Source organism: Salmo salar, chromosome 15 (genome assembly GCF_965601325.2).
Source record: "Salmo salar chromosome 15, fSalSal1, whole genome shotgun sequence".
Taxonomy (NCBI): Eukaryota; Metazoa; Chordata; class Actinopteri; order Salmoniformes; family Salmonidae; genus Salmo; species Salmo salar.
In genome coordinates this window covers 53,301,724-53,327,483 of record NC_138305.1, presented here as the reverse complement: position 1 = coordinate 53,327,483, position 25,760 = coordinate 53,301,724, and the positions used below count along the sequence as shown (strand labels likewise).

Below are 25,760 nucleotides of genomic sequence, written 5' to 3'. Positions count from 1 at the left end.
ATGTTTAGTATAGCATAGGATAGGCTTAGCGCCCTCAAATTCGACACACAGACCTCAAAGCTAGTTCCACTGTGTTTATTACGATTTATTTTGTTCATTATTCCTTCCCAATTCAGGGGCTGATTTAGACCTACGACACCAGCTGGGTGCAATTTATTATCAGGTAGAACAGAAAACTAGCAGTTGTCCAACTTCGGACCTCGCTCGTGGAGTAAGATTTGAATACCCCTGGCGTAGAGTATAGTATATTATAAACTGGGTGGTTCGAGCCCTGAATGCTGATTGGCAGAAAGCTGTGGTATTGGCTGATAGCCACGGGTATGACAAAACATTTCTTTTTACTGTTCTAATTATGTTGGTAACCAGTTTATAATAGCAATAAAGCACCTCGGGGGTTTGTGGTATATGGCCAATCTACCAGGGTTAAGGGCTGTATCCAGGCACTCCATGTTGCATTGTGCATAAGAACAGCCATTAGCTGTGGTATATTGGCCATATACAACACCCCCTCATGCCTTATTGCTAAAGTATAATATAGTATTAAGCAAACGCTTACAGTGTTCAGTAACTGTCAGGATGATCTTGTTGCTATGTAATGTCAAGGTATGTTAACGTGTACATACAGTCATGACATTCTGACGTGGCCACTGCATCCTTTGCAGACATATAAAAATAGCTACCAGTAAATAAGCTGTCCATCACTACTATACACAGACAAGCGCCAGACTCTTAGAGCCCCTGGGCCACAGCTGTGAGAAACGCTAGCGGGGAGATGGATGTAAGAACTCAGACACACTCCCAGGGGACTGAGGAGGAAAGCTTGAGTAACACCTGCCAGGGACTGAGGTGGTGACTTAAGATTTGTATCTAGTGGAAAGTTCAGGGGAAAGTTGGGTTGGTAGACTAGAAACTGATTTTAATCCCCAGTGCTAATAGCCTGGCTAGGCCAGCAGTTGTAGTAGGGACCTAGTAGGTGAGGTGATACACCTTCAGTGCTTTCCTGCCCTCTAGTGTTGAACTGTGTTACTGACGCGAACGAGGATGCACTGGGGTCAAATAGGGCACATTTATTATTCCTTGTGAGATATGGTATGGATTAGATATTTTATTCCATTTTAGATTTCGGGAAAACATTTCCTACAGAGTGCAATGCACTATTGCCTTTCACCCTTTCCTTCCAAATCCCACACAGAGGGCAGGTTCCTTTGTCTTGGATTACTTTGTGATAACGCTGACATCTAATGGCTGAATGGGGCTCTGCAATATATTAGGCAGTCAGAAGTGGTATTAAGGGACTAATGATGTGATGGGAGGGGGGGGGGATAATATAATGCAAAATGAAGGAAAATAAAATGACACTGATATCTACAATATAATAACCCCCTCCAGAAATGAGCCCAATAACATATTGGCCCATATTATCAGTCAGGTGTGTTACTTAGCAATAATCATTATCACCTGATGTAGCCCATCTGATGCAGCATAGTGTCTATAAATGAATAAATAGGCTGAGGGTTTCCGATCTGCATTTACCCCATCGGTCTAATCATTAGCTAGATCACAAAATCCAAACATTAGTCTCTCTTGTTGCTAGTTAGCAACATATGATGACTTGAATGCCCCCCCCCCAAAAAAAAACATTCCACTGGCACTCAGCCAAGGATCATGTACTGTGAATATAAATTTGGCCTACCTGTTACACCTGACCCTTGTTACATTTAGCACAGGTCTTCCCTATGCATTCAACCCAATGGCCAATGCTAACGCGGGTACGCCATGCCGCTGGTAAAAAAACTCTGGTTCTAAAATGGTGCATTTTAGCCTACTAATTTCTTGGATTTGAGAAGTGTAGCCTAGTAACACTTGAGAAATCAGTGATGCGCCTCTTTTAATAGTGGCCATCAAAACTGCTTTCAAAGTTGTTGTTTTTTACCCCGACTGCATTAAGAATGTTGTACAATGACTGGGCATGCATATTTCTTCCCCTGTGCAGCACTCACAATTTGAATGTGCCTCGAGATTAATATTACTTTCTCGCATAGAATGCGACAGGCTGAACAATTGAATAACTATTCTACTACGGGGTTGTCTAATTTTGGCATGGCTTACTTGTGTTTTTGGCTGTGGAAAATGAAATGTGGAGAACAATTCAAATAACCAAAGCAGGTACCAGGTCTCTCAGCTCCGCCTGGCTCTCATTTGGATCATAGGTGCCGTGTCTCAGATCAGGCCCAATTTAACCCCAGCACACACACTCACAGGGATGTGAAAGGCCTGAGCCAGGTATTTGAGGGTGGCAGCCTCCTGGCCCAGCAGGTTGCTGCGGTGAGTGAGGTTCCCAGGCAGTGTTGTGTCATACTCCTTCCTCACCACTGAGGCCACAGAGTCAAGAATTACCAACCCAGCCTTGGAGGAGATGATGTCCTCCTCCAGCCTCTCCAGTCTGGAAGGAACCAAAACAAAACTATCAATACCAATATCAGTATTAGAAATAGTACCTTTCACACAGTTTGCCATCACCCAAAATGCTTCATGGGGCCAGAACATGCTTGAGGTAAGTGAGAGGAGACGATTGAATGAAACATTTCAGAGAGACTGAAAGCAACATGGCGGCCTCTACCTGTCCAGGACATCCTGACACGTGAGCTCCCGAAAAAGGTGAACACGACCAGCCATCTCCAACACACGCTCCTTCTCACAGAAGTAGTCTGGAAACCTGCTCTGAGCAATCTCCACTAACCTGGAAGTGCCAAGAACAAAACATTTTAGGCCACACAATGCATTTATAAGACACGGAAGATAAGATTATAGAAGACATTACATAATAGAAGATTATAAAAGATATGACAAGATAATAAATATGCAGGAGGGGAGAAGAGAAAAGGAGGGTGATGAAAGTAAGTCCCAATCACCTCTCTGCTGAGAAAGCCGACTCTGTATCTATGTAGATGACTCCGCTGTCGAGGCCACCCATGCACTTTGGCAGAGTGGCCAGCACACTGAGCATCATACACACCTGGCTCTTCCCACAACCTGAGGGGCCAGTCACCTGAAAGATGGAAAGGAAGTTTGTGATACATTTTCTCTCTCCATCACCATCTCTGTACTCAGTAAGGAAGGTGTACAACCTCTGTGAGTGTCCCCCGTGGTAGCCCTCCCTGAAGCAGTCTGTCCAGGGCGGGTAGTGATGTGGAGAAACACAGGTCAGCCCTCTGCTTCCACACCTCCAACGCCTGAAGAACAACAATTTCATAAGACAGAACAGTGAAGTATGACAGTGACACTGGTGATGTTGTTGACTTACCGTGGTCATTGAAGGGGCACAGGCCTGGCTGACTGACTGAAGCAGCATCAACACCTGCTGGTAACTCTGCCCCGCTAGGCGCATCACCTCTAGAGGTGTGAGGGACAGCAGGTCCTGGTGACAAGGAGCATAGTAGTCACAGTTGCAAAAGGCATCTCGTTTCTACTCCATCTATTCTTTGATGTGAGAATATTACATCATGGTAACATTTCAAGTTGATATAAACTTGGAATCCACAACGTTAGCAGCAACCCCCTCCAGAAATGAGCCTGAGCCCAACCTCTTACCTGGCAAGTTTCGATTTGGTGGCGCTTGAGTCGTTCGCATACTTCGAGTGACATACCTGTTCTTCTGAGCTTTTTACTTGCCATAGCTAACGAGTTAATGCCTAGAATATATATTATTTTTACAAAATGACAAACTCAATGACACTGGTTTCCCCTTTTGTATGTGACAAACTTATGTTAGCTAGCTAACTTCAGCTGCAACGAGTGGCTAAAGTTCGCTCCGCCCGTGGCAAACGCTAGAAGCTATTTGCTCTAGCAAGCAAATTATGGCTCAAATATAAGAAATTCCACATTTTGCAACATTATTCAATCTATTTTCATTGCCCTGCTAGCTAACTACACGAGTTCCGTTGCCTTGACAGCCGTGTGGCATAAAAAAAAAATACCGCCGCTTCTGCTTCTTCTTCAGTGGAGTTTAACGGGGGTAAGCATCCAATATGTTGCATTACCGCCCCCAACTGAACTATAGTATAAATCCATTACACTTGGTGAGCAGTGGTGGAAACAGTATCCAATTGTCATACTTGAGTAAAAGTAAAGATACCTTAATTGAAAATGACTCAAGTGAAAGTAACCCAGTAGAATAATACTTGAGTAAAAGTCTACAAGTATTTGGTTTTTAATATACTTAAGAATCAAAAGTAAATGTAATTGCTAAAATATACTTAAGTATCAAAGTAAAAGAACAATTGTAAATAATTTCAAATTCCTTATATTAAGCAAAGCAGAAGGCCACATTTTCATTTATTTACAGATAGACAATTTTCCCGTTCTGCTAAGCATTCAAAATGTAATGAGTACTTTTGGGTGTCAGGGAAAATGTATGGAGTAAAAAGTACATAACTTTATTTAGGAATGTAGTGAAGTAAATGTAAAAGTAGTCAAAAATATAAATAGTAAAGTACCCCCCAAAAAACGACTTAAGTTGTACTTTAAAGTACTTTACACCACTGTTTGGGATATAAAATGGGAAAGGGGAAGTGGGGAAATTAAAATAAATGTAATTGTTTTATTACCCTACCAACTACCCTACACTCTTTAAAACCCACCACATTATTCCACTACTTTAACCCTATCTGATCCTACCCTAGGGCAACAACATTAGAGGACAGGACATCACTCAACACACCCTGTGAAAACTTCTGAAGTCTCTGCAGCTGCCACCACAACATCTATTTTCTGTCACTTATGTTCCATCTCTGCAGTACAGTTGATAACCATTGCTATGAACGCTAAGAAACCCACCTTACTGAAACATTTTTAACTCCTTGGCCTATTCCTCTGTTCTGGCACAGATCTACTATTGACAGGGATCCTCTCAGAATCCCTCCCCTTTAATCAACTCTCTACTTTCTTCACTGCCTCAGCATACATCTTCTGCACTACTCTAACCCTGGCCACCTCAACCTGACTCTCTCGCACCGGACACTTCCGATCCCCAGCAACATGGGCAACCCTACAGTTGACACACACAACTTTTCCCACCAAAACTACACATTCCTCTATCCCATGTCCTCCTGCACACTTTCTACATCTTGGAATCTCCCTCCTACACACTGCTGCGACAACGCCCGTGAACGTAACACCTATAAAACTGCAGTATATTCGGCACAAAAGCTCTAATAGAATAACTCATATATCGTGACATTACTTTGTCAGGTAAAGAAAAGAACAGACTGTTTCACCTCTATTTCACCACGCTCCCTACCGGATCTGAGTCGCACCAGATGCCGGGCGTCACAAACACCACGAATCTTCATCTTAAATTGCTTCACCTCCACACTTAACGCTACCCCAGAAATCCCTCCTGTCAATGGTGCCTTGTACCTAAACACAAAGCAAGATACAGATCTTTCCCCAAGTTGCGTTGAACGGAGCGCCTGCTCCCTCTGATCACAAACAAACATCACAAGTCCACTTTCAGTTACCTTCACCGACTCAACAGCACCCACCATCTTTTTCACCCAACCTGAAACCACCCATGCATCAGCCAAAAGTTCGAGTTCCACCCTCTTCAAAAATATCACTCGCACTGGACCTAACTTATCTTTATCATAACCATGTCCATCAATGCAAGGCTCGGGCGCCAAGCTCCTCACAACACCTTCTACCCTTTCCATTTCACTTCCAGAACTTGAACTGTCATCCGGCTCACTCTGTTTAAACTTGACACTAATCTTCCACGAGATACCCTCTCCCTTGTTATTATTGGCTTCAACAGATTCACACCCATCCGCTGCCTCCCTCAGTCGTTCAACCTCCTCTCTCTTTCCTTCTAATCCTCCTCCCTTAATCAATTACCCGACTCCTTCTGAAAATATTAAACTTTTCCGAGACGAAATCTCTTTTTAGCCTCCTCGAGAGACATGTTAAGCCCTGTACTCCGTCCACTTCAAACTCGTCTGACCCATACCTCCACTTCGCTTTGCATTTTGGTAAATGTAGTCATATGGGACTGTCAAAACCACTGCACTGGGTCCTGATGCATTCTTTTTAGGCCTGGGTCAGCTTGATGCATTTCTCATGAAGAATTAATAGAAAACAAAACACATTCTTTCAAATAAAATATATTGAACATTTTGTGCTATTATGATGTGGTGAGACTGTAAAATAGACAGCAGCAGCAACCATCACGACGTGAAGCAGTCTCACAGGGCTGTGTGATGAAATGACAATCTCAAATAAATTATACCTTGCTTATCGTCTCTCTTTCTCACTCTCCCTTTCTCCCTCTGTCTAGACCCCATCACTCCATCTCCCCCAGCCTGTGTCTGTATCAGTCCGTCTATTGTTTGGAGTGTGACTAGTGCAGGATGGAGGGCCATGTAAGGCCATAATGGCAAGGTTCTCCCTTATCACCAGAGAGATAAGAACCGCTTCTGCACCCAGAGGTTGGGAGCCGTGTCCCTGTCGCTGAAGTGGCCAGTTAAAATAGAGGATGACTAAAGAGTACTGATAAGAATACCGGTAGTTTGCTCTGCCAAGTTATCCCTAATGGGAAAAGGGCAACACAATGGACTATTGGGACAGTATTTGTAACACATGTAAAACAACATAAGGACACCGGGACTTAGAAGGTAGGGTTCAATATAGAGTGCATGGCAGAGGATAGGTAGAGACAGATGGAGGACCATGGGAGAGATCAGTCTGGAGACTGGGGAACGGAGCTTGGGTGAGGTCTGATCGTCTGCTATCGAGACAAAAATGTCCCTAACACCAGTTCCATCCATTCTTGGTCACTGAGCCAAAAAAATGGGGTCCTGGACAGACCGTTCTGAAGATGTTTATTTTATGATTAGTGCATTCCCTGGCTCCAGAGGGAAAGCAACAAAGCTGTTTCCATCTACATTGATTCTCTTCATGTGTGTTTATCTTCTTATAAAAATACAATATGCATTAGTTGGATTTTAATGGAATGGTATTTCTCTTGGAATCAAATCAAGATTCAAAATGTAAATAATTGTGAAAAATGAGGTGGACTATCTGTCAGAGTCTTCTATAAGGCTTGTTGGTCATGCCTCAGAGCCTTAGCTTAACTTCTGAACTAAAAAAAATGTATGAATCTTTCTCTCAACTCTTTTGAACAAATATCCATTATTATATTAATATGGCATCATTTAGAAAACAATCCATTTAAATCCTTTCTCTTCTGAACAAATTCCAAAGCATGACTGTAACAACGATGGCGGATTGGCCATCTGGCAATCCTGGCAAATGACAGCCTGGCCAGACTATCTTTTATTAAGGTGGGCTGGTCAAAATTGACAGGCCCATTAGCCTGTTTTTTTTAATGAATTTTGTGCTATTTCTCTGTTGTCATAATCTTCTATATTAAGCATTTGTCTGAACAGTGGGCAACGGCCGGCCCCACTGCCAAGATGGACCATTGTTTTGATTGGCTGAGCTGAGGTGATGCAGATTCACATCCAAAGTCAAACGCGCATCATCAAAGAGAGTGAGACCCATTCTGACTCTGTCAGTCACTCAGTCAAAACAGAAAAACATAACGGTGGTGCCAAAAAAGTTTGAGACCGAAAAGGCCGATGCTGCTAAATGTGTGAAATTAACCAGATTATTTGCTAAAAGTTCTGGTTCTGCTTGTCCGAGTGCTGAGTTTGTGAGACATTATAGATCAACTGCAGTGGCGCAGTCGAGATAGGAAGAAAACAGATAAAGACACACTCACAACACTGACATAGAACTGACAGTTAGGCCTAATATTTTGGCTGTATATTGTATGAAATATGTTTCATACCTACTATAGGCCTGGTAGACTAATTAGGGAATGGGTATTCGGGGAACATTTAGACTCTAGGCTACTTGCAATATAGCCTAACAAGTCAAGATTGGCTGTTATAACACTTAGGTAAGGCAATAGCCATCTGCTAGACATTTATTTATACAGTGCTTTTTGCTCGTCATCATGTATTCAGTAAAGGTCAAATCAGGGAGTGTCTGTGTATTTGAATTGTTTTATCAATGTATATTCGCTTAAGAATCGCAGTCTCTTCAGCCTGGTGAGTTAGTCTATGAGCTGTAGTAACAAGTGACTCTGGTGTCAGATTACATTACATGGCCACTGCAGTGAGGGCTGGAAAGTCCTGCCTATCTCCCACTTACTTCATTCGATGAACGGCCTGTCACTTTTGGGTAGAACAATAAGTATATGTGTGCAGCACAGTCAAACAAAGCACAACGCTGGGCATCCATTCGCATCCATATGAACTGGTCCGGCATCGTTATTTGACAAACAGAATGTTTTATATTGAATTCAATAGAAGAAGAGAGAGAAAGAGAGAGGGACAGAGAGAAACTGGCAGTTCCTTAATGTATCCATTGGGACAGGTTGTCTCTCCCCTCTTGTCTCTCTCTGTTTTCTTCTATTGAATTATATGTAGCCTAATACTTAAACACTTATCTAAAGTGGGCAGTGGGAACACTTGAAATGCACAAATGTTAAATATGTAGTTAGGCTGTTAAAAGCAAATGGCCATCTATAAGGCATTTATTCGGTGATTTTCTTCTTTGTCTAATATATGTGTTTATTCGTTCACTACTAGGATGGGTAGCGCTTTATTTTAAGGGTCCGTAATAAGTCATTTATGAAGTGTGTGTTCACCATTTATTAATCATCACGCCCACATTCATAAACCATTTACTATTCATTAGTAAAGTATTTTTGCAGTCCCTAATCTAAAGTGAGTGCTATTTCACTTTATAAATACTTTCTAAAAGTTTTGAAAGACCAGTGTAATTTCTCACAAAATTGGCATGCCATTGGTAGACAATCCTGCTGTACCTGGTAAAAGAACAAGCACACAACATAGGAGGTTTAAGGAAATATATGTACATGTGTGAATAACTTGCTTACTAACATTTACAAATGTGGGAGTAATGAGTAATGAATGTTGAACAAACGGTTTGTAAATGCCTTATAAATGGTTTACTCTGGACCTTTCAAATAGTGTTAACCTGACGGTTTATTTATATTTTGGCTATATATTATATATGTAATAGTAATGAACCCTTAGGATAGGGGGGACATTTATGACAGCCAGGCACTTATATTTTCAGCATTAGGAATATTTGTCTTTATCGAATAAATGTGTTTATTCCTTTACAATTAGGATGTTGCTGGGCCTAGCACAGGCTAGGAACATACAGACCACATACACTCACTGGACAGTTTTTTAGGTACACCCATCTAGCATTGGGTCGGACCCCATTTGGCCTCCCAAGTTTTCTGTAGAATTTTCATTGTTGGACATAATATACTGTAAAAACACCAGGAAATCAGCTCCAATACATTTAAATTTGGGAAACCACTGGGTCAGTAACTGAAAGGTTGCTGGTTCAAATCCCCAAGCCGACTAGGTGAAAAATCTGTCTGTGCCCTTGAGCAAAGCACTTAACCCTAATTGCTCCTGTAAGTCGCTCTGGATAAGAGCGTCTACTGAATAACTAAAATGTATTTTCATGGATAATAGAGAGACACGTGATCATATACAAATAAAAGCAAGGTTTGAAATTATTATGTTTTAGTAAAATATTATATCTGTTTGGGCACTTGCGGTCAATTTGCAGTCTACAAATTATTTTGAATTATGTTCCCCCCCTCCCCCCACCATCTGCTCAAGAAGAAATCGGCCCGTGGCTGAATCTAGTTGATGATCCCTGCAGTATATGCTTTTATTTTCTGTTGTCCTAGGCTACCTGAATAAAATACTTGCTCACTAGGCTAACTTCCATTCATGGGCAACGTTAGCTAGTTAACATTAGCCTTCTACATCTAGCTACATGTTGAACTTCCATCCTCTCAGGCCAGGGGCACAACAATGTATGAATTAATTGTTGGATCAGAATCTCCGTTATAATCATTGGCCAGTATGGAGAATTAAGTAAAACCACAAGTCCAAATCCCTATCTCCATCCATGGCTAATTTAGGAATTAGCCAATTTTAGCAAGCTGGCTAGGTGGCCACCGGAGGACAACAAAACAACGAGACGCAACAATTACATTTTTTTCTGTTAATGACGTAAACTCTCAATGGGATTTGATAGGACTGACGCCACATCCAAGCTGACTTCCCTTGACACTTTTTTTGGTTCGCCAGGACCATTCACAGTTGAGCTCGCTCAGTTTAGCTCAACGCTGATAGGCTAAAGCCAGATGCTAGCTGGCTTCCCTTGCCTTCAATGCTACAGGCGGCAACAATGTCATACTCTTTATGACCAGACAGCATCAGATTGATGGCCTACACGTAGAGAGAGGGGTGCTGTTTCACTCGCTCGGATGCTTTCTCCTGTGAGATACATTCAGCCTATTGTGAATCGAAGGAAAATTATGAAACACAGAGACGAATGAGAAATGATTGAATCAAAAATAATAATAAATTGTCCATTTTGGGCGGAAGTCTGGCATCCATTGGCATCCATGAATAGACAGCTCAGAGGTGAGTGCAGTGGAGGTAGGCAAAAAAACAGAGAGATACAGATGTATTGCCAGTTCCTTAATATGTTGGCTCTATATGTAATAACAATTAACACATACAGACGGACAGACAGAGACAGATTGTCTGCAGAGAAGATGCAGAGACAGACTACACAACAGGGAGGCAACAGAGGCACATCTATAGCAGTGAGGTGTATCACCATGAGCTGGTTAAAAAGAGCTGATTAAAAAAGGCAAAGGACTATGTTTTTTCACCGGTCAATGGTACAGTAAAAGTTGAGTAATGCTGTACTATAAATGCCTATGTTATGTGTCAGTAGCATTACTGACTGTGTGTGTCACGATGTGCGCAACTGGTTGAAGGTAAGTCAGGTGCAGGAGAGCAGAGATGGGTGATAACAGGCGCACTTTATTCATGCCCAAGGAAAACAGCGATAACGCCCAAAGTACACAAACGGTACAATGAACAAAACACACGTGTCAAACACATACCTGGCGCAAACCAGCGTGAAGCGAACCACACTTAACAAACAATTCCACACACAGACATGGGGGGAACAGAGGGTAACATACATTTAGTCAGATGAGGGAATGTGAACCAGGTGTGCGGAAAACCAAGACAAAACAAATAGAAAATGAAAAGTGGAGCGGCGATGGCTAGAAGACCGGTGACGTCGACCGCCGAACGCCGCCCGAACAAGGAGAGGGACCGACTTCGGCGGAAGTCGTGACCGTGTGTGTAAGTAGCTGGGGTGCGCACGGTGCGTGAAGTGATGTGGGCTGGTGTGGCTGAAATGCCAGGGATGATTTTTTGTCCCAGTCCACCCTGGTAACAACTGTCATGACTGTAAGGACAGGTACAAATCCTGTCATAGAGTCAGTCTGAACTTTTAATGAGACCACAAAAGGATTAGACTGTTTAGCCTCTTTGGGATTCAAGATCATTTGTAGCAAATATCTGATGTACATTATATGAATGCCAAGAATCCACAGTAGCCTACAGTATCTACAGTAACCTACAGTATCCTTGGGACTTGTAGAGCGTCACTTAACATTCTGTAGCACAGGGGTAGGCCTGAGAGTATCCTAACAACCACATGAAGCTGAAACAAACAGAGAAGTCTAGTGTTGAAAGATGAAGTGGGAGAGTAGAGGAACTGTCCCTGTTAGGTTCCAATGGGATTAATCGAGTTCACATACAGGGACACCTGATATAGAAGTGATGACATCGACTCTCATGGAAATTATTCACGGTAGCCTGCTGTGATGCCACATTTAAAATTGGCTCCCAAATAAGAAACAACCACAGTTGTACTGCTGTTGCTGGGTATATTTTGGTTCAAATGTGTATAACGTTTATGTTAAATCTCTGTCCTCATGGATTAGGTTCTAGTCTGCTGTGCAGTAGCCAAAGGAGCCATTTTACAGTATTGGGACGAGGCCAGAATCAGCAGGTCTACGTCATCACAGAGGAGGGGCTATGTAAATTTAACAGAATAATGTATGGGGATGCAGCCTGCTATTTCCACTTGCCCATCAATAAAATCTAGGGGGGAAATCGTCGATTCAAATTGCTCAATTAAAAAGAAAAAGGATATCATATTCTCTCGTCTACAGGCATTAGTCCAGAATATATGGAACATGGCATCGAAATGTCCTAAATGCGACAAGACGGTTTATTTTGGTAAGTGCATTTTTCATATGATCATATAGCCAACCATCCCATGTCTGTAGTGTGTGAAACCCCCACGAGTGAGCTATGTCGGCCTAATTACTTAGGCTATTGTAGACACCGTTACAGCTATTGTTTTCTAAATTATAAGCCCACTGTCACATTATAATTATACAGTAAGCCTAGACAATATTACCCTACAGATTGGGGAAGACCTCATTGGACATTGTACTGCCTTTGATCTATTTTATTAGAACGAACCAGTAGGCTATTTACTTTAGGTATGGGTCAGCGGCGTCAGCCTAGCGTGCCTATATAGGCTAAACCAATTAGGCCCGGCTCCCTGACTGTACATGACTTCGGAAGTGATGTGTGGTATAGCCTACATCTGCTTATGCCATGCAAGGAGGTGGGATCATTTCTTCCTTCATCAGGACATATGGGAAACCTACGTCCCACGAGTATTGGCTAGCCTATACATCGATCAGAGCAGTGCAAATATTCGTAATATCAGTCCAATACAACGCCCTGCAGACGGGTGAGGGCCAAGTCTACTTCCAGCGCACACCGCTAACCTGCAACTGACCAGTTGGGTTTTGGAGGGATATAGCCTAAAGTGAAAACATCTGTCCCCAGATTATTGACATAAGCAGCCTTTCCCATTGATGGCTATTAGATGGATTTAAAAGTAAAACATTTCTCCTTATCCGAAAGCCTATTTACAGTAGGCCTGTTCAGGGAATATGTTCATGGTTTTAAATTAATTGAGATAGCCAGCCTAGCTGCTTGGCACAATAATCAGATTGAGCTAAACCAATTAATTAGGCATGTTGCTGCACTGATAGATAGGCCCTACCTTCCATATAAATAATTAATTTGTTGCATTGACTTTGCCCTGGCCTACACTACATGATTAAAAGAATGTGGATGCCTGCTCGTCAGAAATCTCATTCCAAAATCATGGGCATTAATATGGAGTTGGTTCCCCCTTTGCTGCTATAACAGCCTCCATTCTGGGAAGGCTTTCCACTAGATGTTGTTACATTTCTGCGGGGACTTGCTTCAATTCAGCCACAAGAGCATTTGTGAGGTCAGGCACTGATGTTGGGCGATTAGGCCTGGCTCGCCGTCGGTGTTCCAATTCATCCCAAAGGTGATCAATGGGGTTGAGGTCAGGGCTCTGTGCAGGCCAGTCAAGTTCTTCCACACTGATCTCGAAAAAACATTTCTGTATGGACCTCGCTTTGTGCACAGGGGCATTGTCATGCTAAAACAGGAAAGGGCATTGCCCAAACTGTTGCCACAAAGTTGGAAGCACAGAATTGTTTAGAATATCATTGTATGCTGTAGGGTTAAGATTTCCGTTCACTGGAACTAAGGGGCCTAGCCCGACCCATGAAAAACAGCCCCAGACTATTATTCCCCCTCCACCAAACTTTACAGTTGACACTACGCATTGGGGCAGGTAGTGTTCCCCTGGCATCCGCCAAACCCAGATTAATTCTTCAGACTGCCAGATGGTGAAGCGTGATTCATCACTCCAGAGAACACGTTTCCACTGCTCCAGAGTCCAATGGCGGCAAGCTTTGCACCACTCCAGCCAACGCTTGGCATTGCGCATGGTAATCTCAGGCTTGTGTGCAGCTGCTCGGCCATGGAAACCCATTTCATGAAGCTCCCGATAAACAGTTCTTATGCTGACGTGGCTTCCAGAGGCAGTTTGGAACTCAGTAGTGAGTGTTGCCACTGAGGACAGATGATTTTTGCACGCTTCGCGCTTCAGCACTCGGCGGTCCCGTTCTGTGAGCTTGTGTGACCTACCACTTTGTGGCTGAGCTGTTGTTGCTCCTAGACGTTTCCTCTTCACAATAACAGCACTTACAGCACTTACACTTACATCCTATGACGGTGCCACGTTGCAAGTCTGAGCTCTTCAGTAAGGCCATTCTGACAATGTCTGTCAATGGAGATTGCATGGCTGTGTGCTCAATTTTATTCACATGTCAGCAACAGGTGTGGCTGAAATAGCCGAATCCACTAATTTGAAGGGGTATCCACATACTTTTGTATATATAGTGTATCTCTGGAGAACAATAAGAATCTGATTTCAGTACTAACTGGCATGGACAGCTCCCAAAGAAGGAAATGGAGTGGAGCCTCGCGCGAGCCAGCCGACCAACCAAACCAATGACAGAGCGTGCATGTGAGTCCGAGACACTGTAAACGACAAGCCGATTCAAGATGTTCTCTCATATGGCTGTAGGCCTACTGTATGTTGAAACATACATGATTCAATCTAGTCTCTGTTATTTATTTCCCACTCCCCTGTAAAAAGTAGGCATACACCATAGTAAAAAAAACAAAACAATGAAAGAGATTGTTTTGATAGTTCTTCTTAGACTATATTACACTCTTTTTCATGAGTTAAAACAGTAAGTGTGGGTCTATGATAGTCATCGGCAGTGCATCAGAATAAAACCTCCTCGCAACACTTTTCCTTCATCTTGAAGCATCTGTATCTTCTTACCTAATTAGCCCAGAATGGGCAATATCTTGGGCTTTCTATCTGGTAATAAATGAATGAATGAATGAATGAATACCAGATAATACTTGAAATCTGCTTACTGTCTATTATCTTAATACTTTCCCTTATGGAATGTCCCTCTGACCTGTGCTTGTGTGTCGTGTCACCAATAAAGAGGGCAATGCCACTCTCTTTGTGTTTATTCACATATTCACACGCTTCCCCCTTAGGCTCCTCATTTCTTAAGTCCATGTCTGCTTTGATGCTATCATTGAGTGCTGCTAAATCTGCTGTGTTTACCTCTCTACTCCCACTCTCATTATGAAGTCCTTTTGCCTCAGGAGTTTAGATGATGTTTGATGTATGTTGCGTAACTCCTAGTCTTTGATTCGGCCCCCACAAGATCTCCTCTCTCATTTTAACACTCTAATCTGGGCCATTGCATAATCGTCATCAGCCATATCTCTGAAACTGTACTGACTTCATGTGTCATTTAGTTGCTGTTCCTGTCCATGAAAGCTGATAATAATCCTCCGTCCTCCCTGACTGTCCGAGTCATAGGCTGTGCCCCCAATGGTACCCTGTTGCCTATGTGGTGCACTAAATAGGGAATACACTCTTTGAAAAAAAGGTGCTATCTCGAACCTAAAAGGGTTCTTCAGCTGTCCCCATAGAATAACCCTTTGGAGAACCCTTTTTAGTTTCAGGTAGAACCCTTTTCACAGAGTTTTTTGCGGAACCCAAAAGGGCTCTACCTGGAACCGAAAAGGGTTCTACTTGGAACCAAAAAGGGTTCTCCTATGGTGACATCCAAGGAACCCTTTTGTGTAGGATGCCATTCAGGATCCTGCCATAGAGTCCTGCTCCCACACTGCCACTGGATGGATTTCATCAACAGATACAGGATGAGACATAGTCACATATTGTACCAGAGGGGAAACAAAATACCCTTAATCAACCTTAATTATTTAGACTGAACAACCCCCACAGGCTTCCCTCTTTCTTTCTCACTTTCTCACTCTGTCTGTCTCTTTCTCATTTACTCTCTGTCTTGTGTGTGTGTGGTGTGTGTGTGTGTGTGTGTGTGTGTGGTGTGGTGTGTGTGTGTGTGTGTGTGTGTGTGTGTGTGTGTGTGTGTGGTGTGTGTGTGTGTGTGTGTGGTGTGTGTGTGTGTGTGTGTGTGTGCGTGCATGTATGTGTTTGTGTGCATGCTTGTATGCCATCCATGCAGCTGGGAAATGTAGAGAGGGAGAACAAGAGCGAGAGAGAAAGAGAGAGATCGACAGAGAGAGACAGGGAGAGAACACCCTGCAGGGACAGACTCTCATGACTCTCAAGGCAAATTGGCTATTGTCTGTCTGCCGAGGTGACTATGTGGTCACTGCCTCCCACTTAACTGTATCTTGCATTAGTGACAGGTCGCCAGTCTAAAAAGCATGGGATATCTGGGTGTGCCAGAGGCATGTGGCCTGCCTCGGTATTCTGGGCTATATCTAACAGAGGTTAGAGATAAAAGCCTCATTGAGTAGCTTGTTCTATGTCCTCTCTCTCTCTCTCCTTGCAATCCCACAGCAGCCAGGGACAGGCATTAGACATTGGACAGGAAGCATTTGCAGCATATTGTCTCCTCTCTTACTGTAGTCTAATTTACAGGCAGATTGGGACTGTGCATGCGTGCCAATGTGTGCGTGTGGGCGTGTGTGTGTCTGACAGAATGATGGCCAGGCGGAACGGACAGAAGTGGGGCAGAGGCTTTGGGATTTGAGATATGAAACAGGCTTTTGAATTACAATGGTGACTCATGCTATGGGTAAGTCTGGCACAGCGGGGGGCCAGGCACCAAAAGATACACTGACCAGAAAAGACTGGAGGCACAATGGAGACGTGGAGAAAATGGTGGAATCAATATAACATGATCATCAACATGAAAGAGAATCTACTCCTCCGTACAACAGAGATAACCCGACTCCCGTTCAGAAGGCAATGGACAGGGTGGGGTTTAGGTTGATGAAGAAATTAATGACTGACACAATCCAACCGCCAGAAAAATGTCCTTCCCTACCGAACTAGCTCACTCTAACATCTCATACTCAATTGACATCTACATGTGTAAATGCAACCACAACCTGTCCCTTTCCTCTACAGTAATGTAACCCCCCCCCTCCCTCTCTCTGTCTCTCCTCCTCCCAGCGGAGAAGGTGACATCTCTGGGGAAAGACTGGCACAAGTTCTGTCTGAAATGTGAGCGCTGCAACAAGACCCTGAACCCAGGGGGCCATGCTGAAGTAAGAGGAGTCGGTAGCTTACCCCACACAGAGACAGTCAGTGGACAACCACAGGGGGCTTTGTGTACAATAGAGAGGAGTAACTGTTACCATAGATCTCTGGGAGGGTTAGAGAGGGTTAGGGCCTCATGGGGAGAGTATCAGCATTCTGACATAGCCTATTCATCAATATGGGCACTGTACCGTACAGGAGGCTAGGCCAGTTACGAACAGATAGGATTGGCTTCTATTGAGGTTCATACAGGCTACTAAAGGATGTGGTTTTACGTGTAGTGTTCAGTGCAATCTGAAATCCATTGGGTTCCTCTCTTATTTGTGGCATGTTTGTTTAAAAGATCCAAAGATCCTTCCAAAGCTACGTCAGCCTTTTAAACTAAAGTCAGTCATGCAGCCCTCAATGCTGGAATGGACATCAATATGTTAAAATGGGTATTTTTGACTTGAGTTTATACCAAAATGAAGCCCAACACAATCCAATGTGTTTGTTCCCAGATACTTTTGCTCATTGTCTTTCTTTCTGTTCACAGCATGATGGAACACCCTACTGCCACAAGCCATGCTATGCTGCCCTCTTTGGACCAAAAGGTGAAATACATCAACTTTATTGTCAGCCATTATTTTGTTTTGTGCTTATGTGCTAATAAAATGTTTAATTACAGTGAGCCCCTAAGATAGGCATAATTTATGCTTCTCCAGAGTCTCATAAAAGGAAACTGCTTTGGTTAATGTGCTCGCACAGTATGTAATAAAGCCTCTCTCTCTCTCTCTGTAGGTGTGAACATAGGAGGTGCTGGCTCTTACGTCTATGAGGCTCCCGTTAACGATACCCCTGCCAGCGTTTCCACGGAAACAGGGGCCAAACCCGAGGAGAAGAAAGCTCACGCCAAAGGCCCAGTGAAGGGTAAGGAACATGCCGGGGGGGGAAAATGAAAAAAAGAAGGATAGAGCTACTGTCTTGTGTTATCCCATATGGAGAGGGTATTCAGTGTATTTTCACCACTGGTTGTGTAACAGTCCTGTTCTCCTCCATCTCTTTCTGACACAGCCGCAAGCTTCTCCACTTTTTCTGGAGAGCCCAGTAAATGTCCAAGATGCAGCAAGACAGTGTATTTCGGTAAGCCTGTTATGTTAATGTCCATGTCATTTTGTATGTGCCTATGTGTATGTATCTGTGTATGTACAGTACGAGTCAAAAGTTTGGACACACCTACTTGTAACGTGTACACTGGGAGTCTGGAAGCATGTGCAGGGAGTGCAAATTGAATAATAACTAGAACATAGTACAAAACAAGAAATACAAAAAGCGTACAGACATGAAACAGAAACAGAGTCATAACGCCTCAGGAAAGAACCAAGGGGAGTGACAGATATAGGGCAGGTAATCGGGAAGGTGATGGAGTCCAGGTGAGTCTCATGATGAGACAACTGGCGACGTCAATGCGCCGGAGAGGGGAAGCGGGAGTAAACGTGACACTCATTCAAGGGTTTGTCTTAATTTTTACTTTTTTCTACATTGTTGAATAGTAGTGAAGACATCAAAACTCTGAAATAACACATATGGAATCATGTAGTAACAAAAAAGTGTTAAACAAATCAAAATATACATTATATTTGAGATTTTTCAAAGTAGCCACCCTTTGCCTTGATGACAGCTTTGCACAGTCTTGGCATTCTCTCAACCAGCTTCATGAGGTAGTCACCTGGAATGCATTTCAATTAACAGGTGTGCCTTGTTAAAGTTAATTTGTGGAATTTCTTTCCCTTCTTAATGCGTTTGAGCCAATCAGTTGTGTTGTGACAAGGTAGGGGTGGTATGTATACGTATACATATATATATATATACAGTGTTGCTTCCTAAGTGGACAGTTTGATTTCACAGAAGTGTGATTGACTTGGAGTTACATTGTGTTGTTTCAGTGTTCCCTTTATTTTTTTGAGCAGTGTATATATAACCATTATTTAACTAGGCAAGTCAGTTAAGGACAAATTCTTATATATATACACTGCTCCAAAAAATAAAGGGAACACTAAAATAACACATCCTAGATCTGAATGAATGAAATAATCTTATGAAATAATTTTTTCTTTACATAGTTGAATGTGCTGACAACAAAATCACACAAAAATAATCCATGGAAATCCAATTTATCAACCCATGGAGGTCTGGATTTGGAGTCACACTCAAAATTAAAGTGGAAAACCACACTACAGGCTGATCCAACTTTGATGTAATGTCCTTAAAACAAGTCAAAATGAGGCTCAGTAGTGAGTGTGGCCTCCACGTGCCTGTATGACCTCCCTACAACGCCTGGGCATGCTCCTGATGAGGTGGCGGATGGTCTCCTGAGGGATCTCCTCCCAGACCTGGACTAAAGCATCCGCCAACTCCTGGACAGTCTGTGGTGCAACGTGGCGTTGGTGGATGGAGCGAGACATGATGTCCCAGATGTGCTCAATTGGATTCAGTTCTGGGGAACGGGCGGGCCAGTCCATAGCATCAATGCCTTCCTCTTGCAGGAACTGCTGACACACTCCAGCCACATGAGGTCTAGCATTGTCTTGCATTAGGAGGAACCCAGGGCCAACCGCACCAGCATATGGTCTCACAAGGGGTCTGAGGATCTCATCTCGGAACCTAATGGCAGTCAGGCTACCTCTGACGAGCACATGGAGGGCTGTGCGGCCCCCCAAAGAAATGCCACCCCACACCATGACTGACCCACCGCCAAACCGGTCATGCTGGAGGATGTTGCAGGCAGCAGAACGTTCTCCACGGCGTCTCCAGACTCTGTCACGTCTGTCACATGTGCTCAGTGTGAACCTGCTTTCATCTGTGAAGAGCACAGGGCGCCAGTGGCGAATTTGCCAATCTTGGTGTTCTCTGGCAAATGCCAAACGTCCTGCACGGTGTTGGGCTGTAAGCACAACCCCCACCTGTGGACGTCGGGCCCTCATACCACCCTCATGGAGTCTGTTTCTGACCGTTTGAGCAGACACATGCACATTTGTGGCCTGCTGGAGGTCATTTTGCAGGGCTCTGGCAGTGCTCCTCCTGCTCCTCCTTGCACAAAGGCGTAGGTAGCGGTCCTGCTGCTGGGTTGTTACCCTCCTACGGCCTCCTCCACGTCTCCTGATGTGCTGGCCTGTCTCCTGGTAGCGCCTCCATGCTCTGGACACTACGCTGACAGACACAGCAAACCTTCTTGCCACAGCTCGCATTGATGTGCCATCCTGGATGAGCTGCACTACCTGAGCCACTTGTGTGGGTTGTAGACTCTGTCTCATGCTACCACTAGAGTGAAAGCACCGCCAGCATTCAAAAGTGACCAAAACATCAACCAGGAAGCATAGGAACTGAGAAGTGGTCTGTGGTCACCACCTGCAGAACCACTCCTTTATTGGGGGTGTCTTGCTAATTGCCTATAATTTCAGATTGCTGCAAATAAACCACTGCTAAAGGACACCAATAAGAAGATAAGACTTGCTTGGGCCAAGAAACACGAGCAATGGACATTAGACCAGTGGAAATCTGTCATTTGGACTGATGAGTCCAAATTTGCGATTTTTGGTTCCAACCACCGTGTCTTTGTGAGACGCAGAGTAGGTTAACGGATGATGTCATCATGTGTGGTTCCCACCATGAAGCATGGAGGAGGAGGTGTGATGGTGTGGGGGTGCTTTGCTGGTTACACTGTCAGTGAATTCAAGGCACACTTAACCAGCATGGCTACCACAGCATTCTGCAGCGATACGCCATCCCATCTGGTTTGCGCTTTGTGGGACTATCATTTGTTTTTCAACAGGACAATGACCCAAAACACACCTCCAGGCTGTGTAAGGGCTATTTGACCAAGAAGGAGAGTGATGGAGTGCTGCATCAGATGACCTGGCCTCCACAATCACCCGACCTCAACCCAATTGAGATGGTTTGGGATGAGATGGACCGCATAGTGAAGGAAAAGCAGCCAACAAGTGCTCAGCATATGTGGGAACTCCTTCAAGACTGTTGGAAAAGCATTCCTCATGAAGCTGGTTGAGAGAAGGCCAAGAGTGAGCAAAGCTGTCATCAAGGCAAAGGGTGGCTACTTTGAAGAATTTGTGTATCTGTATGTATCATGTGTCTGTGTATGTACTGTATCTGTGTATGTATCTGTGTATCATGTATCTGTGTATGTATCTGTGTATCATGTATATGTGTATGTGTATGTGAGTGTGTGTCTTCAATGCACATGGTGGGAGGAATGTTGTTTCCATGGTGATATGCCTGAAATTGTGTGTGTGTGCGTGCGCTTCCGTGTGTGCTTGTGTTTGCAGCTGAGAAGGTAACGTCCCTGGGGAAGGACTGGCATCGACCCTGTCTGCGCTGTGAGAGATGCTGCAAGACTCTGGCCCCAGGAAGCCACGCAGAGGTGAGAGACGGGGAGAAGGGGAGAAGGGGTAGGGAAGTGGGAGATGTGGGGAGGGGAGAAAGGACAGAAAATACAAAGATTTAAGGAGATGCCCTGTCTGTGCTTTCTGTGATCTGAATGACATTTTCACATACTCAGAATTTGACTTAGTGAGAAGGTGCTGCTAGTGATAGACAGACAACACATAATCTACATACAGTACATACAATATAAATACAATAAACAAAGAACAATTACACATGATAGGAGAGTATGCAAATTTACAGTTGAAAATGTACAGAGAATATACTAAGAATATACTTATAAAATGTACAATTTACAGTGGGAGTGCAGCGTAGTTCAGTTCTAGTAATTATATTTCTATGGCCATAGATTGATACATAGGCCTATAATTGTCACGTCCTGACCAGCAGAGGGCGTAATTGTGTTAGTCTTGGTCAGGATGTGGCAGGGGGTTTGTGTTTGTTAAATGTTGTGTGGGTGATTGGACTCCCAATTGAAGGCAGGTGTGTTGAGTTGCCTTTGATTGGGAGTCCTATATAGGAGTGTGTGTTTTTCTTTGGGGTTGTGGGTAGTTTTTTGTGAGCACTGCGTTTGTGAGCCTGCTACACTGTTGCCGTCGTGAGTATTTGTTTATTGTTTTGCCTGTGGATGCTTTACTTAAGTTTATTAAAATAAACTATGAGTATCCACATTCCCGCTGCACCTTGGTCCATTCTTGATGACGGTTGTGACAGAACTACCCACCACAAAAGGACCAAGCAGCGGAAGAGGAAGCCACAGGGGAACAGCGTGGATGGATGGACTTGGCAGGATGAGCAAAGATTCTGGGAGGACAAGTTAAGGGAGGGCACAAGGGCTGTTTGGCGGGGCGAGATTGGAGCCCCAGGCCAGCTCCCCGTACCCTTGTAGGGCAGACTGGACAGGTCCCGTGCTTTGGGGCTGTGGTGAGGCCTGGGATTTTCAGGCCAGGAGGCACAGTACCAGCGCCCCGCATGTGCCAGGGCGAAGTAGGCATTGAGCCGGAAGGGGTGATGCCAACCCTGCGCTCAAGACCGCCAGTGCGCCTCTACGGTCCGGTGTTTCCCGCCATACGCACTAGCATGGAGGTGCGTGTCTCCAGGCTGGCACGTCCAGTACCAGCCCCACGCATCAGGCGTCTAGTGCGTCAGCCCAGCCTCGCCAGTCAAGAGTCACCAGAGCTGCCCGCCAGTCAAGAGTCACCAGGGCTGCCCGAGTGGCCCGCCTGCCCTCCGGCCCTGCCCGAGTGGCCCGCCTGCCCTCCGGCCCTGCCCGAGTGGCCCGCCTGCCCTCCGGCCCAGCCCGAGTGGCCCGCCTGCCCTCCGGCCCAGCCCGAGTGGCCCGCCTGCCCTCCGGCCCAGCCCGAGTGGCCCGCCTGCCCTCCGGCCCAGCCCGAGTGGCCCGTCTGCACGGTGCAGCTATCGGCGCCACCGAAGTGGGCGACGCCGAAGGTGGAGCGAGGTCCACGTCTTGCACCTGAGCCACCTCCAGGATAGGTGGGTGGGGGAGGGAGGGTGTATCACAGTGCCGTCGGTGACGGCAGCCACCCTCCCTTCCCTCCCTTATTGTTTAGGGGTTATTGTTTATTGGTTTTGTTGGGGTATTGGGGATTTTTTTGTGTTTTTTTTTTTTAGGTGCATTCCGGGGTCTGCACCTTGATGGGGGGGGGTACTGTCACGTCCTGACCAGCAGAGGGCGGAATTGTGTTAGTCTTGGTCAGGATGTGGCAGGGGGTTTGTGTTTTAAATGTTGTGTGGGTGATTGGACTCTCAATTGAAGGCAGGTGTGTTGAGTTGCCTTTGATTGGGAGTCCTATATAGGAGTGTGTTTTTCTTTGGGGTTGTGGGTAGTTGTTTGTGAGCCTGCTACACTGTTGCCGTCGTTAGTATTTGTTTATTGTTTTTCCTGTGGATGCTTTACTTAAGTTTATTAAAAGAAACTATGAGTATCCACATTCCCGCTGCGCTTTGGTCCATTCTTGACGACGGTTGTGACAATAATGCATGTGGCAGGAACGGTCTGGGTAAGGTAAATTATATGAATTCCATTCTGTTTCAGCATGATGGGCAGCCCTACTGCCACAAACCGTGCTATGCCACCCTGTTTGGGCCCAAAGGTATGCTATACTCACTCAAGACTTTCTTCCTCTTAACCATATGAAAGACCAACCACCCTATTGCTATGCTTTACATGTATTATGATATTTCATAGATATCACCATAGTCAGATGTCCATTGTTCCATTCCAGGGGTGAACACTGGAGGTGTTGGGAGCTACATCTACGATGAACCCAGCGCTGAGGCAGAGACTGAGGCCCAGCCTTGAGTCTACCCATATCCCCCACCACCTTCTCCTCCAGCCAGACCTCTTCAACATTGGCTCTCTCACCTCATGCCTTGTACCTATCCCCAGTCTTAGATATACTCACCCTATCTGTATTTCCAACCTGTCCCTACACTTTCTACTCTGCCTCTCCTTTAGGTTATTCAGCATCTACAGGAACCAAGTGTCAAATAGTACATGTTGTATGCTTAACTCACAAGAATGGATATTTAGAATGTTGAGTTGTAGTTATAGATTATTTATACCTCTACTTTTTGTATTGCAATGAATCTTTATAGCGAACTTCTCCCCTGTGAAATGTACAGTAGGTTCATCGATGTCCCCTTCCTCATTGTTCATATCTCTCCAAGATGCCAAATCAGCAGAAGTGTGTGTGTAAGATGTACAGTACAATGTGTATTAAATGAAAGCCACCATATGGTTTGACTCTACACAGTACAGCACAGACCTAGTGAGGGAAAGATGAGGGGGTGGTAGGCCTACGGTTTTTCATTCCCTGAAAATAATGTCATTTATCTGTGCACCTACAAATACATGGCATACACAACTGGCATGATGATTTCCAAGCTTTCTGCTATAGGCCTATTCAGTATGTTCTTGCCAAGTTCACCCTGCGTCTCGGAGAACAGGATGATAGTGTAGAAACAGAATAGATAGAGCATACTGGGAATGTGCATTATTGTTAGCCTATTGCTGTTGGTTGTGCACCAAAGGAGTGTTACTTAAGAACATGGGTCATCAGAGGTTTTCTACAATAAAGTTGTGAGAACATAAAAGTTTGTTTTGTGTCTTATTTGGGGAAAGGTATAAAGGGTTATTTACAGGAACCTGTTACATATTGGTGGTAGTTATTACAGTGTAGGCTACAACTCAGACAAAGATAAATTATATAAAGATAAAGCTATCTGATATAAAGATTTATAGTAAAAAGCTTTGGAGCACCTTAAATGAAATGTTGGGCAAAAAGGCAAACTCGGCCCTATCATTCATTGAATCAATCAGATGGCTCACTCATCACAAAACCCACTGATATTGCCAACTACTTTAATGTTTTTTTCATTGGTAGGGTTAGCAAACTTAGGCATGACAAGCATTGAAATGTTGAATTCCGTAAAGTGAGTGTGGAAGAGAAGCAATTATTGTTGTCTATCAACAATGACAAGCCACTTGGGTCTGATAACGTGGGTGGAAATTGACTGAGGATGATAGCGGACAATATTGCCTTTACTTCAATCTAAGCCTACAGGAAACTTTGTTCCCTCAGGCCTGGAGAGAAGCTAAAGTCATTCCGCTACCAAAGAATAGCAAAGCACCCTTTACTGGCTCAAACAACCGACCAATCAGCCTGTTACCAACCCTTAGTAAACTTTGGGAAAAAATGACAATGCTATTTCACAGTAAACGAATGAACAACAGATTTTCAGAACACTTATAGGGAAGGGCATTCAACATGTATGGCACTTACAGAAATTACTGATGATTGGCTGAGAGAAATTGATAATAAAAAGATTGTGGGAGCTGTTTTGTTAGAATTCAGTGCAGCTTTTGACATTATCAATCATAATCTGCTGCTGGAAAAACATTTGTGTTATGGCTTTACACCCCCTGTTATACTGTGGATTGAGAGTTACCTGTCTAACAGAACACAGCCTCTACAGGAATGGTGGGTCCCCCTTGGGATGGTTGGGCTAACGTACACTACCGTTCAAAGGTTTGAGGTCACATAGAAATGTCCTTGTTTTTTAAAGAAAAGCTAGTTTTTTGTCCATTAAAATAACATCAAATTGATCAGAAATACAGTGTAGACATTAATGTTGTAAATGACTATTGTAGCTGGAAACGGATGATTTCTAAAGAAATATCTACATAGGCGTACTGAGGCCCATTATCAGCAACCATCACTCCTGTGTTCCAATGGCACGTTGTGTTAGCTAATCCAAGTTTAGCATTTTAAAAGGCTAAT

General features: G+C 44.1%; 2 protein-coding genes across 3 annotated transcripts in view; one reads left to right on the top strand and one right to left on the bottom strand.

The window, feature by feature from the left end:
• Positions 1-4,120, bottom strand: part of rad51b (RAD51 paralog B) — a 53,296-nt gene extending 49,176 nt beyond the window's left edge. The window contains exons 1-6 of one of the 2 annotated variants that reach the window (XM_014144962.3): positions 3,592-4,120; positions 3,305-3,418; positions 3,129-3,233; positions 2,913-3,049; positions 2,621-2,740; positions 2,260-2,443 (exon numbers count right to left, since the gene is read on the bottom strand). In XM_014144962.3, the coding sequence (XP_014000437.1) occupies positions 2,260-2,443; positions 2,621-2,740; positions 2,913-3,049; positions 3,129-3,233; positions 3,305-3,418; positions 3,592-3,675 (744 nt within the window). In that variant the 5' untranslated portion in view covers positions 3,676-4,120. The remainder of the gene's footprint in view (positions 1-2,259; positions 2,444-2,620; positions 2,741-2,912; positions 3,050-3,128; positions 3,234-3,304; positions 3,419-3,591) is intronic. The other variant, XM_014144964.3, reaches the window with a different exon arrangement.
• Positions 4,121-11,964: 7,844 nt separating this feature from the next.
• LOC106571654 (cysteine-rich protein 2) lies at positions 11,965-24,170 on the top strand. Its single transcript, XM_014144965.3, has 8 exons — positions 11,965-12,227; positions 16,930-17,024; positions 17,552-17,609; positions 17,797-17,925; positions 18,070-18,138; positions 21,339-21,433; positions 23,513-23,570; positions 23,703-24,170. The coding sequence occupies exons 1-8, from the start codon at positions 12,047-12,049 to the stop codon at positions 23,777-23,779; spliced, it is 762 nt and encodes a 253-aa protein (XP_014000440.1). The 5' UTR covers positions 11,965-12,046; the 3' UTR covers positions 23,780-24,170.
• Positions 24,171-25,760: the final 1,590 nt, after the last annotated feature.